This window comes from Chelon labrosus (genome assembly GCF_963514085.1).
Source record: "Chelon labrosus genome assembly, chromosome: 17".
NCBI lineage: Eukaryota > Metazoa > Chordata > Actinopteri > Mugiliformes > Mugilidae > Chelon > Chelon labrosus.
The window spans coordinates 21,230,614-21,251,157 of NC_140350.1; the positions used below are offsets into that span (position 1 = coordinate 21,230,614).

The 20,544-nt window shown below is 39.5% G+C and overlaps 2 protein-coding genes across 2 annotated transcripts; both read left to right on the forward strand.

The window, feature by feature from the left end:
- The first annotated feature begins 835 nt into the window (after positions 1 to 835).
- Positions 836 to 8,411, forward strand: htr3b (5-hydroxytryptamine (serotonin) receptor 3B). Its single transcript, XM_084565543.1, has 9 exons — positions 836 to 1,048; positions 1,863 to 2,026; positions 2,287 to 2,331; positions 2,601 to 2,710; positions 3,337 to 3,506; positions 4,288 to 4,445; positions 6,489 to 6,699; positions 7,082 to 7,291; positions 8,081 to 8,411. Exons 1-9 carry the CDS (start codon positions 1,015 to 1,017, stop codon positions 8,344 to 8,346), a joined length of 1,368 nt encoding a protein of 455 aa, XP_084421669.1. The 5' UTR covers positions 836 to 1,014; the 3' UTR covers positions 8,347 to 8,411.
- A 2,658-nt stretch (positions 8,412 to 11,069) lies between these two features.
- Positions 11,070 to 16,479, forward strand: htr3a (5-hydroxytryptamine (serotonin) receptor 3A; the record flags this gene model as incomplete). The annotated part of the gene is made up of 9 exons (XM_084565593.1): positions 11,070 to 11,139; positions 12,081 to 12,244; positions 12,603 to 12,647; positions 12,781 to 12,890; positions 13,009 to 13,178; positions 13,570 to 13,730; positions 15,342 to 15,552; positions 15,713 to 15,949; positions 16,166 to 16,479. The coding sequence occupies 9 exons, from the start codon at positions 11,070 to 11,072 to the stop codon at positions 16,477 to 16,479; spliced, it is 1,482 nt and encodes a 493-aa protein (XP_084421719.1).
- Between the last annotated feature and the right edge of the window lie 4,065 nt (positions 16,480 to 20,544).

Consider the following 20,544-nt stretch of genomic DNA (forward strand, 5'->3'; position numbering starts at 1 on the left):
TATTTGATGTAATTATATATTAATTATTAACTATTTTCCATATAATATATAATGATAATAACATAATAATCTTCATATATTTAATTCATTTTCCCATTTGTTTAATACCTCCACACTTCTCCTTTTACTTTTACTTAAGTTCTTACTTATTTATTAGTTTTATTTTTTAATACATTTTAATACCACCACCTTTGCCTCCCTTATTTTGATTTAGATTTATTAATTTATTCATTCTTTTTTCCATATATTATTTTCTTTCCTCATTAACCTATTTTAAATGTATTTATTTATCATAATTTTTCTATATATTATATAAATTATTTTTCCAATTATTATAATATCCCAGCTCTTTTATTTTTTTTTTAATGTTTTCATTTAAAAGCTATGGGATTTATTTATATATAATTGCCTATTTTCTATGTATTATTTAATTTATTTTCCACATGTGTTAATATCTCCACCTTTCTCCCAGGTTTTTACCTCTTGTACTTTTATATAATATGTTATTGGATGTTATCATTTTAGCCTGACCATGTTTGGATGTTGTCTTACTAAAACCTGGATTTGAATAATATTTAATGGGATCTGTGAAAGGTCCTTATGCTATTTTGGGGTTTTATTTTCTGCACTGACATCATGGCATTATTCACAATTACCCATAAGTCAATTCTTAAATTTTTCTGTGAGGTGTTTCCAGCTGAATGAAAACGCCACAACAACAACAATGTTCATAATAATCTGAAGTAGCAAGTAAACTGTCCCAAATCAAACCTTCAGGGACCTTTCTTATCCACTATCTCATGTATCACTTTACCTTGGCAGTGAAAATCAATATCAGTGCAACCTAAATGTCTGCACTACTCTGTCTATTGCTCTTCCCCTCCACTCAGTACGGCTACCGTTCAACGTATTTGGTGAAACTGTGGATATTTTTTGTTCTGTAAACAGAGAAAACACCTGGACGTGACATTTGGATAACAGCTATAATCTGGGAGGTTAATTTTTTTCAGCCCGATGTCTCTAATTTGGCTGACACTGTTGTTCACAGGTAAGACGCTCTTTTTGCATTTGCGCAATGACCAAACATTTATTAAACAGTATCTGAGTTTAACTTTTTTCTCACAAATGTCTCCTTTGTCATGTTTTCTGTCAGAACAGAGAAGCTGTAAATTTTCCAAACATTTCATTGTTTAATAGTGTGAGATGCTCATGTGAGTCAGTAAGTGCTTTTAGTTCAGCGGCACAGAAGAAGAGCAATGATGTATTTTCAAAACACATTCATAAATGCCCTCCGGGTTGCTCATTATCACAAAGAAAAATATCACCCAAAATAAGGTCATACTGCTTTATGGAAGCTTCACAGCTGCTGGGCTATTTTTACATCAATTGTAAAGAGTGACAAAAAGAAGTTTCTTAATATTTATTGCTGTAAACAAAAAACATGCAGCACTTACTTTCAATATATAGTGTTTCACAAAGAGGCTGATTATTAGTTCAAATTCACGATACCTTTTACAAGCACCCAGGGAGGTTGAGATCCAGACATCATCTACCCACACTCAACTACACCGTGTTTTAAATAAATAAATACATCTAAATAATGAACAGATATAGTGCATAATCCAGATTTGGCATGGCAATTTATGTTTCTATAAAGCCACTGGCAACACAAGCCTAAGTGTTATTGTGTCTATTAGATTGGAAAAATGGAAAATATTTGCAGGCAGACTGTACATATTAAAATAGCCTCTTTTAAGGACTGGGCTTTAGTGAAACCTCTGCTGGTTTGCATATTTGAGTGAGTCTTCGGGCTCCATGAACATCCCAGTTTGCCCAGTTAATAATCGACCTTTCATTTTTAGCCCATCTGGCTGAATGTGTGCCAGAGAAGCCGAAGAGATCAGCTCTGAACCAGCTCACCAGGACCCTCCTGAGGAAATACGACTGCGGGGTTCGACCCGTTCACAACTGGACCAGTACCACCACTGTCTACATAGACCTCATACTGCAGTCCGTCCTCGATGTGGTATGTCGGCTTTAAATGCTTGCTCCTACTGAAGTACTTTGTTTTACTCACGCCGTCTCATATTAAATATCTTGGCAAAATAAAGTACTTTAAAGCTCAGTGTCCCCTGAAATCTTGTTGTTCATTATGTATATATTTTGTTCATTTTAATATATTAGTACAGGTAATATTAAGGGAAATAAGGTTACCTCAAGATGAACAGTGACTACAGAATTTTTAATTAAAATAAAAAACCTAAAACTGTCATTTTATTTTCCCAGGATGGAAAGACTCAGAGCGTCACTACGAGTATTTGGTACAGACAGGTAAGTTTGTTTGTCATTGTGCAGATTAAAACACTCCAGTTATCTATCTCCTAGTCACACATAATAACTCCTGTGGGTATTAATTTTCAAGTTTGCTCTGAATATATGACAATTAAATATAGACTTTCACTTCCCAGTGTATGTGAATTATGAGGTTTCTCATTAATGAACTTTATACTGAATAACTTGATTTAAATGATATTTGCTTTCTCCGTTAAAGACACAAATTGATACGTTATTGCCTCAAAAACACCATCTACCGTTTTCAGATCTGGAGAGACGAGTTCCTCGTCTGGGACCCAGAGGAGTTTGATGGCATCAATGAGATCTCGCTGTCATCTGACGCCATCTGGATACCTGATGTCATCGTTAGTGAATTGTAAGAAGTCACTGAAACAGTTGCTTTGTCAACTCTAGTGTCCTTCCTGAATTGCTGAAAGCATTCTGTAGAGTTGTAGATCTTAAGAATGAGGCATACCTTTCAGTATGATGGCTACCATTGACCTCCATTAATTTCAGTTAAATTTAATTGCACCTTAGGTTTATTTTTTTCATACTTTCTACTCTACTCCTACTCTAAATAGGCACAAGTCTGTTCCTAAATCATCGTCAATTAAAGTTTTCCAACTCGGTTAAATGCCAAAATTCCAAATAAGATCATTACTTGACATTTTTCTTGTCTTCTTGTCTCTTAAAGATGGAAATGTGCGTGAGTTTGCACAACAAGACATTGGGAATGGGCCTTAAAAAATACAACCATACATTCATCACTGTAATTGAAGCTTTAGCTACTTGACAAATAACATGAAAAGTCTATAGCAACAACTGGAACTCAAGGGTTATGTGCAAGATTGGAAGAGCAGTGCATATAATGTCAAAGGTGACTTATTACTAGTAAATAGTCTAAAACATGCCAAAGTGGTTGAGAACAATTACTGTACAGTCTTCCAGGCTGATGAGCCTGACCTCCCCTTACCTCCCTTCTCTTTTCACGTGTGTTTCCAGCGTGGACGAAGGGAAGGCCCCTCCAATCCCCTACGTTTACGTCAACTCCTCTGGCTCGGTGAAGAACTACCGGCCCATACAGGCGGTGCTGGCTTGCAGCCTGGAGATGTACGCCTTTCCATTTGACAAGCAGAACTGCAGCCTCACCTTCCGCAGCTGGCTTCACTCAGGTGTGTGTCTTCTTGTCAGGATTTCAGGGCAGACGAACGCACAAATGTTCAATAAGAACATGATTTCACTGAATTTTTCTGGAGATCTCAAACATCTTCATGAGTAGTACATTCAGTCATCAAGGGGTTGGTTAAAACCTAAGACGAGAGAGGACAATGCTTTTCTCTAACTATTTAACATCTTATAGGTCCAGTGTACGATTTAGGAATAGAATTGGAATACAACATTGATAGTTATGTTTTCATAAACATAGTGGGACCACACTATATTATGGAAGAGACTAAACAGATACCAGAAGCAGCCATATAAGCTGTTTGTGAACACCAGACCAAACAGCTCTCAAATGGTAATAACAATTCCCTTGAAAGGCCTACATGATCGATAGACCTACACAATTAATACAAATTGCCAGTGTTTTCTAACCAACGTGAAAGCCCAAACATATTAAATTAACTATGAAATAAGGCAAAAGAGAAAATCTTCTGGTTTTAGAGGCTGTTTCTGGGTAATTCTCTCAAACCTGTTATGCTGTGACTTTCATATTTCAGTGACGTGATGAAAACTGAATCATCTCCTGCACAAACAATAATACTCATCCACGAACAAAAGCAGTACAAACTGTTGTAGAAAGCTTTGAAAAAACTAGTAAACACTGCTCAGCTGTGGTGGCAGACAGTAAAACCCTGAAGTATCTCTATGAGGCTGAGAACACAACCCGCACGAGAAAATAATATATGAACTCCCGCCATCGTTTGCTCTTTATTATCTCTCCCTCTGCAGTGAAAGAAATAGACCTGGCTCTGTGGAGGAGTGCGGAGGCCATTGCTAATGACAAAAGGCAGTTCATGAACGACGGCGAATGGGAGCTGCTGTCCATTCCTTCACTCTACCGACAGATCCGGCAAGACGGCACCGACTACGCCTACATCCAGTTCAACGTATGCGCTTCATTTTCCCTCACAATTTAAGCAAGAAAGTTAAATTAAGCCACACTGCATGATATTTTTTATGTCATCCTCGCAGTTTAATATTTTAGAGGTGTAACAGCTCTCTGACAAGCGAGCCAGCGACTGCACTGTGATGACTGTGATTGATTATCGATGGTGATCTTTAAACTGTAGCCCCGGAGCCGTGTGGAGGAATTGTAAAGTGTAAAGCAATTGGCTGCAGCCTTCATGGATTGAGCTGGAGAGCTAATGCCGAATGATGAGGCTGAGAGGCTGTTTCTGGCGAGCAAAGAGACAGATAGAGAGGGAAGCTGATAGACAGGGGAGGGTGAGCTACCATAATGAGACTGTCTCAGTGGCTGCCTGATCAATGGACTTCTTGTTAGTGGTGAGCAAAATGGCCCCATAGCCCATTGCAGGTGGAGGGCAAGGGAGGGCTGCTATTTATTCAGCTCAAAGAGCTTTCTGGTAATGGAGCATTTCATGGCTCAATGGGATATTGTTACACTGTGGTTTTGTTGCTAAGAGTAGATTTGTCAAATAAAAAAAAAAAGTATTTCTGCTGGAAAATGCTTTTCATTCATTTTTAGTTCTGGGAAAATGTTTTATGTTTTTATAGAGAAACGTCCATGTAAAGAAGAGATGTGACCATTTTTTTGGTTCAAACACTTATGGCCATACACACAAGGCAATAAATACGCATGCACAGAGAGAATATTTGTCATTTGCACAAAGCCAGGAGAGGCAAAGTGGAAGGCAAACACATTCTTTGTGTTATTTATTATAATCCACATTCAAGACTTTAAGCACAATCTTGCTCAACAGTAGGTCATACGTTCAAACGCTTTCACGAGACAAGAAGTTTGGGTCGAGACAGTGCAGTATATGTTATATTTTGGATGTTTTTGGGCTATAATGTGTCAATACAGGGACAACTGATCAGTTCTTATATAAACTGGAACTATGTACTGAAGTTCCTGCCAACGGGATAAATGATAAAATCGATTGCTGTTTTTCTCACTCCACTAGACGTGGCCGTTGCACCATTTGAATCCACTTAGCAACTTAGCATGAAAAGGTGGCAGTGACATTTATGGCAAGGTTTTAGGAGTGTTTGTTAGTCCGTCAGTCTTGCTTTCCAGCGGTAACTTAACAGCGACAATAAACTGTTGAATGGGATCCTGGCAACATTTGCGATCCGTGCAGGAAGTGCTAGTAAATCGCTCTGGTGAGTGTTTGTAAATCACTTTGAGAGGGATTTTTAGATGGCATATAGTATGCAACGTTGAGTGCGATGAGTTCCATGGTTAGAAGAATCCCTCCGTTAACCGAATTTAGCTAATAATAACAGCTCATCAGAATTTTGACTCTCTAGAATGAGATTGTTTGTTGGCATAGTGTTGCTCCCTTAGTGGTTTGTCTTAAGACTTGTGTTATTTGTTGAAGAAGTACCTGTTGATGCCTGGTAAATGTACTTCAGCTGACTCCTCATCGGTCTGACAACTCTGAAAAAGACGATTATGTTCAGTTTTCATTAATCCCCATCACAGAAGATCGGGACATAAGGACATCACATTCATTCATTCATCTTCTGTAACTGCTTGTCCTCTGGAGCCTATCCCAGCTGTCATAGGGCGGGAGGCGGGGTACACTCTGGACAGGTCTCCAGTCTATCACAGGACAAACACAGAGAAACAGACAACCATTCACACTCAGACCTACGGCCAATTTGGAATCACCAATGAGCGTAACAAGCATGTCTTTGGACGGTGGGAAGAAGCCGGAGTACCCGGAGAGAACCCACGCAGACACAGGGAGAACATGCAAACTCGACACAGAAAGGCCCCAGTCGGAAGACGGATTCAAACCCAGAACCTTCTTCCTGTCAGTGCTAACCGTCCCAGCACATCACATAGTTAACAGAATACATATTTGACATTTTGAGGCTGTATGTGGTCATATAAATTCAAATATCGTTGGTGAGATTTAAAGACACGAGTCTCTTCCAAATCCCTGTGCTCATCTCCCGTTCAGGTGTTGATCCGCCGGCGCCCCCTGCTGTATGTGGTGGGCCTCCTCATCCCCAGCATCTTCCTCATGTTGGTGGACGTGATCAGCTTCTACCTGCCTCTGAACAGCGGCACGCGCATCACCTTTAAGATCAGCATACTGCTCGGCTACACGGTCTTCAGAGTCAACTTGACGGATGAACTGCCCGCCACCGCTGTCAGGACTCCACTCATTGGCAGGACACTTTACGCTTGGATATAGTATCTCAGTATAGCTTATTTTAACCGCCCCTCCCCCCCTTTTGTCCTTCATTAGTTTGAAACTCAGCTGTCTTGTTCATCCTGCTTTGGCAGCAAATGGTCTCACATAACCAACTGAAAAAGCTCCAAAATACTAATACCAAAATACACCATGTTATTAATGTCAATGCACATTATTGCACTTTATTAATCCTTCCTATGTGTGTATATTCACATCGCAATACGCAACAAATCTGTCAGTGTGGAATTTTTTTTGGAGCTTGAGGTTGAATCCTCTTAAAACTGATTGTTGACCGTCATTTAACTATCGTGCTAACTGCTAATGTTGTCTCTGATTTCTCTGCCTTCTCCATTCAGGTGTGTTCTTTGCCGTATGCATGGCCCTGCTAATGCTCAGCCTGACCAAGTCCATACTGGTGGTTAAGCTGCTACACCACAGCGAGAAGGAGGTCAAGCAAATGTCAGTGTCCGCCTGCCTGCTGGACAAGTACGGCTCAGCTGGTCACGGCTTTACCGAGAGCGCTTTGACCTCCATCAAAACCCTCGACCGCATCACCGCGTCTGGGGGTAAGCTACAAGTTTTTATTATTTTCTATTTTTTACATGTCCTGCTGACAGGGGATATCAGAGTGAATCCAAGGCCTGAATGCAGAAAACAACATCACAAGACATGGATGAAAGAGCCTGTCTATGTGACATACTTGTGGGAACGTTTAAGGTCTAAAAATACAGCCACAGCCACAACATTAAAACCACTGACAGGAGAAGTAAATAACATTGACCATCTTGTGACAATACAATGTCCTGCTGGGAAACTTTTGGACCTGGCATTCATTCATGTGGATGTTACTTAGACATGGAGCACCCACCTAGACCAGACCAGGCACCCCCACCCCATAGCAATGACAGTCAGCAGCCTGACACAGGCACACACACAAAAACGCTTTAGGAATGACTAAAAAAAACCTGAAGAACAGCACAAGGTGTTGACCTGGCCTCCAAATTCACTAGATCCCAAACTGATCAAGTGTCTGTGGGATGATCCACAGAGGCCCCTCCCCTCAAAGCCCCCCCCCCCCACACTAACAACATCCTGTTGCCAGACACCACAGGACACCCTCAGAAGACCTATGTCCATTCTCTGAGGAGTCACAACTGTTTTGGAGGCACAAGGGAGACCTACACAATATTAGGAAGGTGGTCATAATGTTATGCCTGATCGGTTGTAGATTGAACCAAAGTGTGGTGAAAGCATCACACATATGTATCAAGGGAATTATCCAATGCTCAGATTTATTTAAGTGCAAAAATCTATATTCATTGGTCACATTTTGACTTAACACTATCTTCTCACAGATTATGAGCTTGAGAACTCACTGGACGAGGATCTTCTGTCCCTGAACGAGATCCAGGAGCCTCCCTCCAGACTGGACTGGCTCCTCCAAGAGCTGGTGTCCCTCCGCGTTGCTTTCTCCCAGGAGGACAGCGAATCTTCTGCTCAGGCCGACTGGCTGGCCCTCTGCTGCAAGCTGGACCGCTACCTGTTCCGATTCTACCTGCTGGTCCTGGTCTTGTATGCCAGTACTCTGCTGCTGCTCTGGGCCAGCTGGAGCTTTGCCTGAGTACTGAACACTGCAAAACCACTTCCTGCTTTGTCCTGGAGGACTTGTACTGTGTTGTAAAAGCCTTTATGTTTCTCTTCTACATTAAATGAACAGATTATGATGACATTTTTTTTTACCTGTATACCATTCTTGTGAACCAACACTGTTAAATTATGATTTATTCCAGTGTAGGTGTTAGTTTTGAAGCTTTGCTAAATTATTGATGTGAAACTAACTGGAAAAGTCAATACAACAAAGTCATCAGATAAAGAAAGCAACAGTTTATTGCACATAAAACTGGAAATAAGAGTGCCTGATACGTTCCTAATTGCCGATTCCTCATTGCATAAAAAGAAATCTATGGACCAAAGTTTAAGCAAGATATTAGCATTTATACAGTTAAGAAATGACTACTTTTTCTTTTTTTTGTAGAAGCAACTGATTGCAAATGACTGCCATAACCACAAAAATAAAATTCAGCTGAAACCAGATGCATCCTTTTAAATATTCTGTTTGCGTAGCCTCCAGTTCTCCTGCCACTGTAGCTACACCATCAACTTGACAAAGACATTATTGCATCGGGTCTGTTATTATGTTTCCCGACAGTAAAGATTTACTCAGAGATACTGTATAATAAAGCAGCTCTCTGGAGAAAATCCCCAGTGCCAGCGTGGTGTTATGATATTGTATTCACGCTTTAATCTCCATCCGACTGCCACAAAATAGATCAGTGGAAACCATTCAGAGCTCAGCCGCCGTGTCTCTATTCCCCGTTGGGTCTCCTAATAGCTGTGATAAGAATATCAAAAGTGCATCACAGAAAACCTGCCGGTGGAACAATCCATATTAATGCAATTTTGACGGTATCTGTGACCTCCTCTTCCTGTGGATCCGGTTACACGATGTTATGCAACATAGCTGATAGATAAATCAGTGCTTTGTTAGGATGTCTATGAGGTAACCAGCGGCTGTGTCTTAAGTTCAAGCCTTTGTTTTGAATATAAATGTCACCTCAAAATCATTGCTTGTTTTTTTTTTCTCTTCCAAATAAAAGAATAGCCACAAGAAATACATGCCTATTTTCTGTTAAGATAACACACGCCAGAACTGACAACAAAAACCTCTTTGAGTCAAACCACGGACTTCACATTTCTGAAATACAAGAGATTACAGACTTACTGTGCCTCCGTACAGAGAGAGACGACCAGAAGCTCTCAAAGGATGCAGCAGACTGTTGGAAAAAGTAGGTCACCAAACACTTCTGTCAAGTAAAGTTTTGTTCAAGCTCTTCACGGCTTTAATTTATCGGACTAGAGGTTAAAACCAAAGTCTTTTGGAAATGCTGGACGCTAACGAAATTGTCATCTGACTCCAACAGCCACTTGCAGGACGACAAAAATGTCACAGTCTTTCAAAGGAAGATGTGGAAATGTGAGAAACAAGCCTAGTATGCTTTTGGACTAAAGAAAGATACACCGATCAGCCACAACATTATGACCACAGACAGGAGAGGTTAATAACATTAATCATCTTGTGATGAGTCAGTTTTCTGCTGGGAAACTTTTGGACCTGGCATTATTGGTGTAGATGTTACTTAGACATGTAGCACCCTCCTAGACCAGACCATAGCAATGACACTCCTTGATGGCAGCAGCCATCCCCAGCAGGACACACACAAAAACGCTTTAGGAACAACTCAAAAAAAACCTGAAGGACAGCACAAGGTGTTGACCTGGCCTCCAAATTCACTAGATCCCAAACTGATCAAGTATCTGTGGGATGATCCACAGAGGCCTCTTCCCTCAAAGACCCCCCCACTAACAACATTTTGTTGCCTGACACCACAGGACACCCTCAGAAGGCCCATGTCCATTCCCTGATGAGTCACAACTGTTTTGGAGGCACAAGAGAGACCTACAGAATATACTGTCTGAAGTACAAACTCAACAGAGCTGACAGGTTGCCGACTAGTGTTTCTGTTGGCGTTATTTCAGAACAATGCAGACTTTGGCTTTGTGTAGATCTATTGCAGATGTATAAACTAAGTTCAAGGTATCCTCAAGACCCTTAGCAGGCCGAAAATGGTACACTGTGGTCTGTGCCTCGTAGATGTTGTATCCTCTTCTTTTATTTTGATTTGCTACTTCAACATATTCCTAGGATGACTAAGTTCATCACTCAATTAACAACGCTCCCCGCCACTTTCATTTTGATTTGATCGACACAGCTTACTCAATTAATAACATCAATCATATTTAATTTTTTTTTTTAATTTACATTTTGTAATGAAAAGTCAAAATGTCATTTGTGATTTCAGTTTGAATCCTGAGACTGAGCTATCAATCTCTGTAAGCAAGATGACACTCTTCCCTAATAGTTTCTTGAGTGATCATCACTCCAACATACTGGCCCCGGTGCTGTTCTACTACTTAATTAAATCATTTCTCAAACGTGATATGTGATCCGGTCACATACGTCTAACTTGTATTTCTGCAGTCTCCCGGCTCCATTTATCTCAGCGAGCAGCCGCTGTATTGAAAAAGGAGGAGTGGCGTCAGAGCAGACGGATACACCCTTATGAGCGCAGTGACACTAACAAGGTTTTGATAGTGGATGTGAGTGAAGCGATGCTTAAAGTGGATGGATATGGACGGTATGGGCACCAGGCGTCCCGAGGCCTTTCATCAGAGCGACGGGCAGACTCCCACGGCGATAGAAGGGAACACAGGTGAACTGGCACCATGAGAGTCTCACCTGCCTGGACGGCACTGATCTTCCTTCTCATTCATGGAGCTTCGAGAGCCTGCACAGGTATCAACTTCTGATTCAAACTCCAATTTATGAGTTTAAATGTTTAATTGTTAACCTGAGCTATTTATCAATACTGAGTTTTAAATGTGGACTGAAAAATGTTCTTATTTTTTGCTGTATAGACAATGTGTAATACGTTCTGATGGCCTGTAATATAAGGTTATTTAGCGTCAAATGATCCTATAGGAATTATTTTATTATTACAGCTGACAGCAATTACAAATAAATAAGATTAAAACACAGCTGTAAAATGCATACTAATACACTTTGTGCCTATACTTTACTTAAATTACTGATAAAGTTGTGCTGAAAATATAGTATGGAGCTTCAAAATATAGAGATTTAACTGTAGGCAAATTTTAGATTTATTCCAATACTGTAGCACATATTTATTATTTATTATTATAAGTATTATTGCTGGAAAACGTCAAGAAAACTGGAGCTTTAATTGATGTATTTATTTTCCATCTAATTTATTTGTTAATTTACTTAAATAGAATAATTTCATTTTACAATTGTTTAAAAAAAAAAAACTTCTACTTCTACTGGTCACTTTATATTTTTAACATAGTTTTATATTTTTAACATAGTTTATAGTTGTATAAAACATTTTATTTCTAGTTACTTTCTATTTTTTATATAGTTATTGTATTGTATGTTCAATGTATGTTACTGCTACTGAATGCTTGAATTTCCCTCGGGATTAATAAAATATCTATCTATCTATCTAGGTTCATTATTTCGATAGATTCTTGACCAGAAACTTAAAGTATTTTATCTATAGGTCATTTCAAACAATTTCTTTTCACGTTTAATAATGTTTCAGATGTGTGTTCGACTTAGTTTACTTTGGTTTACAACTAAAATATCATTTTAGCCAACGCTGACGTACAGTAATCACGTTGACATCAGTAAAAGATGAATGTCATTCAACTTTTCAGTGAAGAAACTGGGCAGCAACACTGGGAGGTTTGCCAACGCCACCTTAGTGCGGCTGTCAGAGTTTCTGAGCGCGGGGTACAAGAAAGGAGTGAGACCAGTGAAAGACTGGAGGACGTCCACTATCGTAGCCATAGACCTCATGGTTTACTCCATCCTCAATGTGGTGAGTTACGCTACACGCTGCATACCTGCAGACATGTCACGATATGTCATCCACGTAAATATCTATATTACAGCATATACAAAATATGTGTTTGTTTAATAACCTTAAATGTGATAAATGCAGTAACATCGTCAAATTAAATCATTCTGGCTCCCTGCAGTAAATATTTTACAGTAACTGTTCATGCTGCAAGACTACCTGGGTTGAGAGATGCATCATTCATTGTCCTCTGGAGGGGGGAGCTGGAGCCTATCCCAGGCTGGGTACACCCTGGACAGGTCGCCAGTCTATCACAGGGCTGGTTCAGATACGGTATTATAATAATAAATACTTCTCAACTCTGATTTGTCTGCTATAGGATGAAAAGAACCAGGTTTTAACAACGTATGTGTGGTACAGACAGGTAAGAAAAGTTAAAATGATGAATCTATAGTGATCGCTTTCTTTCTACTCTGCGATTTGGAAATTTAACACTCGTTATATTATGAATATGATGTTCAACTCATTTAACGTCTTTGATTGTTGAATATTCGTAGGCGTGGACGGATGAATTCCTGGTGTGGGACCCAGAAGACTTTGACGAAGTCAAACAAGTGTCCTTACCCACAGCTAATGTGTGGGTTCCTGACATCCTCATCAATGAGTTGTAAGGACTGCACACTCGTATTTCTACTAATTGTTTTACACTGCCAGAAGGAGCCGGCCCCAGACCTTTTGTTGTGCTAAACAGAACCGCTATCGTCCTTTCTGTCTGTAACCTGCAGCGTAGACGTGGGGAAGTCTCCAGACATTCCTTATGTCTACGTGACACATAACGGACTGGTGAGCAACTACAAGCCCATCCAGGTTGTCACAGCTTGTACTCTTAACATCTACAACTTCCCATTTGATGTCCAGAAATGCAGCCTCACCTTCCAGAGCTGGCTCCATACCAGTAAGATGTTTAAAACATAACCAACTTTTGTCTTTCTAATTGAGTTTTACAACATAACAAAGCCACAAAGTATTATTTTACTGCATAAATATGGGCATGGGCATAAAGATGAGCAATGTGATCCATTAATACTTTGCATTTATCAATTAACTGCATGTAAATTGAGAGTAAATAGAAGAAGAAGAAAAAAAAGAAACCCCAAACCTAATCAATACTGGCTTAAAAACAGCGCCCAATTCTTGTGAGCCTTGAGTAGTACAACTGTTCTGTTCGGTGCATCCATCACCTCCCTCCCGCTGTGACATGTGCTCGGAGAGCAGAGAGGTAAGTGAAGGATGTCTCGTTGCCGTGGCTGCTTCATGCTGCTCCCGATATTGTGTTCGATTTGTAGTTGATGACATCAACATCACCTTGATGCGAAGCCCTGAAGAGCTCCGGGAGGACAAGAGTGTCTTCATGAACCAGGGAGAGTGGGAGCTGCTCCACATACTATCCAACTACAAGATCTTCAGCGTGGACAATGATGACTACTACGCCGAGATGAAGTTCCATGTGAGTGTATGGGTTTATGAAGTTAGATGTAAATAAAGGTGTAAAATTATGTTCAATTTTTTAAAATTCTCCAATGAATTTTATAGATATTGGATAACCTGGCTAATCCGGTTGCTGAGAAGGGTATATTTAAAAACCATCTTCAACAATTAGCATCACACCAAAAATCCTTTGCTAAAAACATTAGCTTTCACTATGTCGAATGATCATCATAGCACCCTGTGTCTACATGCTAATGTTAGCCAGCTATTAGCAAACTAATATAGTTAGCTAAGTTACTGAAAGTAAATTTAACAATAATTAAAAAAAAAACAACTTTAAACTGACATTTGGATACCTGACTTACCAGCGACAAAATACAGAGTGACAGGGTCCAGCAGTTTCACCAGTCTTCCTGATAGTGGCTCACTTTTTACTAGCGACCGGAAATGACGACAAGAACGCACCTGGAGATTTTTTTTTCTTCAAAACTTTATTGATCAGCACATATCACAATAACAATAACTAAATATCGTAAGATATTTTTTTAAAAATATATATATATTAAAGAAACTTTTTCAAAAAAAAAAAAAATTTTTTTTTTTTTTACATGGTGAACTTTTAGGCAAATGAAAAATTAAAAGATACAGAAATAATAATTAGAGAAAAGCATTTAAATACAAAGTTTATTTTAAAATAAAAGTTAAATTATTCATTCATTCATTCATTCATCTTCTGTAACCGCTTATTCCTGTTAAGGGTCGCGGGGTCTGCTGGAGCCTATCCCAGCTGTCATCGGGCGAGAGGCGGGGTACACCCTGGACAGGTCTCCAGTCTGTCACAGGGCTAAAAAGTTAAATTAATAAAATAAAATACAATAAAGTAATTGCAGCTGAGGAGTGAGTGGCTTGGGGGTTTCTTTAATCTCTTTAATAATTTTCTTCACTGATTGTATTTCTTTTATAAGTTCATCCATTAAGGGGGGCGATTTGTCGTATCGATATTTGTCCATGTAAAATTTGGTGATAATGATAAGGTTGTTAATTAAAAATTTAAGCCTTTTGGTGTTTAAGGTTACACCCAGAAGAATATTATTGTAAGAAAGTAATTCTGTGTTTATGGATTTGGATTTCAGATAGTCCTATAGAGGATTTCCAAATCATTTGAACCTTGTCACAGTTATAATTTATTATATTTCTGTATCTTCAACACTGGTGTTACACAAATGGGAATTCTCTGAATCAAATGAAATTTATTTATTGATTTATTTTTCATAAATTCATTGATTTGGTGCTTAATTGGGCTTTATTATTATTTTCTTTTGCCTTTTTCCCATTTGAATTCTGGGTATGTGTTCACTGATTTAATTTATTGATATATTTATCAGTGTTTTTTATTATAATCTTAGGAAATCTGGTTTAAATAAGTACTGTTAAGGGGAAAACTGTGCATATATATTGTATATAAATACAAATTATTCATATATGGACCTACTGAATTACTGGACTGAGTTTTCTCGTTGTGTTCTGATTAAACCAACATCATACAACGTCGTTAATTGGCCTCAGACGTCAAGCAACCGTGCTCGGCTATAAACTGGAAATTAATTGGACTCATCCCTGTCTTTCCCAGGTGGTGATCCGGCGCCGGCCACTGTTCTACACAGTGAACCTGCTGCTGCCCAGCATCTTCTTGATGGTGATGGACATTGTGGGGTTCTACCTCCCACCGGACAGCGGAGAGAGGGTTTCGTTCAAGATCACTTTGCTGCTGGGATACTCCGTCTTCCTCATCATCGTATCTGACACTCTGCCTGCAACTGCCATAGGAACACCACTGATAGGTGACTGGGCTCTGTCATGATCACCAGCAGTTTATTAAAATTGAGCAATCTGCCTGCAAGTCAAGCACGCATGGAAAGCCAGTTATATTACACCATAGCTCATTAACAAAATAAAAACATCATTCATCAAACACTTTCTCTCATTTCACTTACCCCGTAGGTGTGTACTTCGTTGTTTGCATGGCCCTCCTGGTCATCAGCCTGACAGAGACCGTGCTGATTGTACGTCTGGTCCACAAGCAAGACCTGCAGCCCCCTGTGCCTCACTGGGTGAAGTACCTGGTGCTGGAAAGAGCCCCGGTCCTCTTCTGCATTGACAAAAAGCACCGCCTCTGTTCCAAACTGTCCTCCCATGCCTCTGATCTGGAGCACTACAAGGACAACAACTACGGGACTGGTAAGGTACAGATGAAAGCATGTAAAGTGGAGTATATAGCAGTCGTTTTTATCTTTGAGAACGAAGGGGGGTGCATATTCAGGTCTTAAATCAAAAGTGCTTTTTGATATTGCTTCATTAGCCGGGAAATTCCTGAACTAAACGCTCTCCAGATACACAGTAAATCCTTTAGGTTGCCTACTCGAATAAATAACTGTCCCTTATCCTGTCCTGCAGCCCAGTGCGCCCACCATCACACCTGCGAGATAGGCCGAAGGCACAGCCAGCACCACGAGAGGGAAAGCGGGCTGCTCGGTCTGCACCTGCCCCCACCCAGGGACACCACCCCGCCCGTCATGGACAACATCCTCCAGGAGGTGACCGCGATACGTCACTTCCTGGAGAAGAGGGACCGGTGTCGGGAAATCGCCAAAGAGTGGCTCCAGGTGGGCTACGTGCTGGATGTGCTCCTCTTCAGAGTCTACCTGGTGGCCGTGGTGGCCTACAGCATCACACTGGGCACCCTGTGGTCAGTCTGGCAGGTCGCCTGAGGTCTGCCACCGTGCGGCTGTGGACACAAACTCAGCGGATAAAATATAAAATTAAAAGCGCCAGAGTTAGTGGCTCTATGTCTTGTGTAGCTCACAGGATACAAGGAGGCACTCACATAGTAATGTAACAGAGAAACGGTTCCTTGTAGTAGTTGTGGCCTACATTTATAGGTAAAGTGATCAGCTAAAAGCAACGTGAGATGTTTTTTCAGGGCAAACCGAAAGCAGAGACTGACATACAGCCTCGCACCCTTATAAATTCAGTTATTATCCACTATTACAAAGGATCACATTAAGGATGATAGCAGTGGTACAGTGATATTTCAGCTGGCGAAAACCACTTGTCCTGCGTCGTCCTGCAAAATCCTCAAAAAAGATAAATACACAATAAAGTTAAACAGAAAAACGCATATAAACCTGTATACTGAAATACCTGTATTTTAAAATTTTGACTGAGACACCGGTTTGTGACAAGTGCTGTGTGAACCGCCAGTCTAAATATTCATCATGTGTGTAAACTGTACATTCATTAATAACAAAGGAATTTATATTAGTGCTGTGCTGTATTTTACAAGAAAACATTGCACGTCGCCTTGCTTTGAGTATAGAATTTATTTAATTGTGTGTATATATACATATATATATTGACACCGATTGGTGATGAGATGTGTATTTATTTAATTATTTTGTTGTACTTGAGCATAATAATGATTTTTCATGTCATGTTAAATCAAAAGCTTGATCCATGTTTGCATTTGGGTTGATTTGCGCCGTAACTCGTTATTTGTTTTATTTAATTTCATTGCTGTGCCAACGAATGATTATGTAATAACATACAGCGAAAGACACGTTTGTATTTATATATATATATAGAGTCAAATATAACCTATATATATCTACCTACATTTATTCATCAAATAAATAAAACGTTTACCACGTTCATCTTGTTTCTTTTTATTGGAGTTCTATGTGTGCCATAATTATAGATTCCTTTATTATATATAAATGAATCTAATTTGTGTTGTCTGTTTTATGTCTTGAATGCTTTTCTTTATATTGTTTTTAATTGCTTACTGTTAATGTACTTTCATTATTGTTATTGTTGTTGAGACTTATCGTATTTTAGATGTGCCAAATAGATGGAAAAAATGAATATTTATATATATATACATATATATATATATATATATATAAATATTCATTTAAATTTTAACACATAAAATGTAAAATTTTACCTTGTAAATTAATTTAGCACTTATAAAGCATTTGATATGCTAGTGACATTAATTCACAGTGTAGACTCAGTGTCAGTATTATAATATACTTGGGAATTATTTTTATTGTACAAATGGCAACCAAAAAAAAAATGATTTTCACTAAAAAAACAAATCAAATTGACATATTTAATTTATTAATGCTTAATTTTGTCCAGTTATAATTTTTCTTATCATCATTATTATTATTTTATTATTTAATGCCTCACTATTTAATTCACACGGACTTAGAAGTCCAGAGGGTGAAGAACTCATCAGCAGCTGAAGCCGCAGCCTTGCAAGTAAACCCTCAGATCATCCTAAATTAGAAATCCACCATATAAAATAATAATAATAAAAAAAAACATCTACCATCACCTCATCAGTGCATTCAGCGCAATCTGCAATTCAGCCCGACAACCAGAGGATGGCACCATGTACAACCACATCAGTTTCTCTCCTCAGCAGCGAGCTGCTAGGCTTCTTAGCAGTTTTGTAGTTTAATCCTCCCAGATCTACTATTTATTTATTTATTTTGTTAATAAGTTGAATGATCTTTGCTGGCATCCTTTTCCTCTATTCAGAATTTCACATCACGTAATGAAACTGAACGTATTTTGTAAATCCTTTATCTTTTTCTTGTGTCAAGTGTGTAAAGGTTAATTAAATCTGTTAATGTGATCAATCAGATCAGGCTTCAATATTGTTACGCCTTGTGCAGGAAGTGAATGAGGCAAATGACTCCATTGAAAACAATATATATTTTAAAGCCCACACTGTCCACTTTAATTTTTGCACTATTTCTGATATTAATATTGTTATTATTCTAAATCATCAGCACACAGGACCTCCTCCATTCCCTCTAACATAATAGTTTAGCTTCTTTCAGTATGTTAAAGCGTTTGGTGCAACAGGGAGAAGGGAAACAGGTCATTTCCAAGCTGGTGCATTCTGGGTAAGTGTCAGCCAAAGATCTAAAATGCGGGATGTCTTCCTCCTGACTGAGTTCAAGCCCTCAGGTTTTTTTTTTTTGGGGGGGGGGGGGGGGGGGGGGGGGGGTTAAGGGGATAAAGAAATAACACGAATGAAAACATCACACTGACTTAACTTGAAGCATGTCCACCAACGGGATCCTCTACTCTCCGGTCAAGTCAAGTCAAGTCAAGTCAGATGTTTGTCACGTGTTTTAAATGCCCCTCCAACACCCTGACTATACTTCAGATTTGAATGCCCCGGGGTCATATGTTCTGGTTTAAATATAGTCTGGTTGATTAGCATTTTAACTGCCCCCTAAACAAGGAGCCATCGCTCCAGTGCTGAACGTTGCCAGCCCAAGGAATCCAGGCTGTGGCTATGTGGGTCAAAGATCAGTGCTGAAACCTCATGCTCCCACACAAAAGGCCCCTCACTGTTCACATTACCATCCCGACAAACCATGCACCAACCCCTGCCCCTTCCTTCCTAATGCCCCCAAAAATAAGATCAAAGTCGCACCAAAACCAACAAAACCACTCGCAGTGGGTTTTTCTCTCTCTCAGTTCCTGTTTTTGTTTGTTGGTGTGGGAAAAATCAAATGAAAGAGCCACACTGCTGCAGACTGTCGTGCATAAGTTAACAGGGAAAGTAAAGAGCTGCCTCGTTAGTCTCCAACACACTCATGTCAAGATCTGATCATATAATATGAGAGAGGAAATGAGCAAATACAGGATCGTTAATGGAGACACTTTTGAGGCCATATTTATTCGCCGGACACCGACTGGCTTCATTGGGGTTGAAATTATAGCAGCCGAACAGATCTAAAAATGAATATTTACCGCCAGATGAATTGCATGTTTTTGGATGTTGCATCAAGTCGAGTAGCATTAACTTCCCAAAACACACAGCGTAAATTATGTGCAGCGTCGTAACGCAGACTCCAGCAGTTTGACGACTCCGATGTCAGAGCGCCTCGTCGTTAGTGCATTTAATTGCTGCTTGTGGCAATTAAGGGATAGTTAGCGGGAGTTATTTTGTTTTTCCCATCCAGGCTCAATGGTGTAAAGGCAACATTCAAACCTCATCAGCAGCGATGCTAAAATTTTAAGGCTCCGTCTTGAGGACTGTGGAGAACAGACCATTAAATCAATCAAAGGGGGTTATCCGCCGGGGACCATGACTTTTATTTATCGAGCTACTGAATGAATTATGAATTTGTGATTGGAGAGGGGTCGTCCTCTCATCCTCAGGGGGGAGCGTGTTGACGATAGACGAGAAAAATAAGGTCAGGTCATGGTAATCAGTACGAATTATCATCTGGGAACCATGAATATTTATACCAAGCATTGTCTCAACGTTGCACCAGATGTGGAGCTAGGTCACTCATCATTTTCACCTGTGATGGCTTTTATATTCCACTAATTAGTAGCTGAAAATGCAAAATGTTGTCTGTTAATGGGAGCTGTTTCTTCTTGTTGCAGCTAAGCTAAACTAAGTTAAGCTAATCTAATCTAAGGTAAGACGAACTTTATTGTCATTATACACAAGTTACAACAAAATTTTGTTTGGCAGCTATCTCTAGTAGCAGCTTGAGGTCAAGTGCTAAGCTAAGCTAAACTAAGCTAATCTAATCAAAGCTAAGACGAACTTTATTGTCATTATACACAGGTTACAATGAAATTTTGTTTGGTAGCTATCTCCAATAGCAGCTTGAGGTCAAGTGCTAAGCTAAGCTAAACTAAGCTAATCTAATTAAAGCTAAGAAGAACTTTATTGTCATTACACACAAGTTACAATGAAATTTTGTTTGGCAGCTATCTCTAGTAGTAGCTTGAGG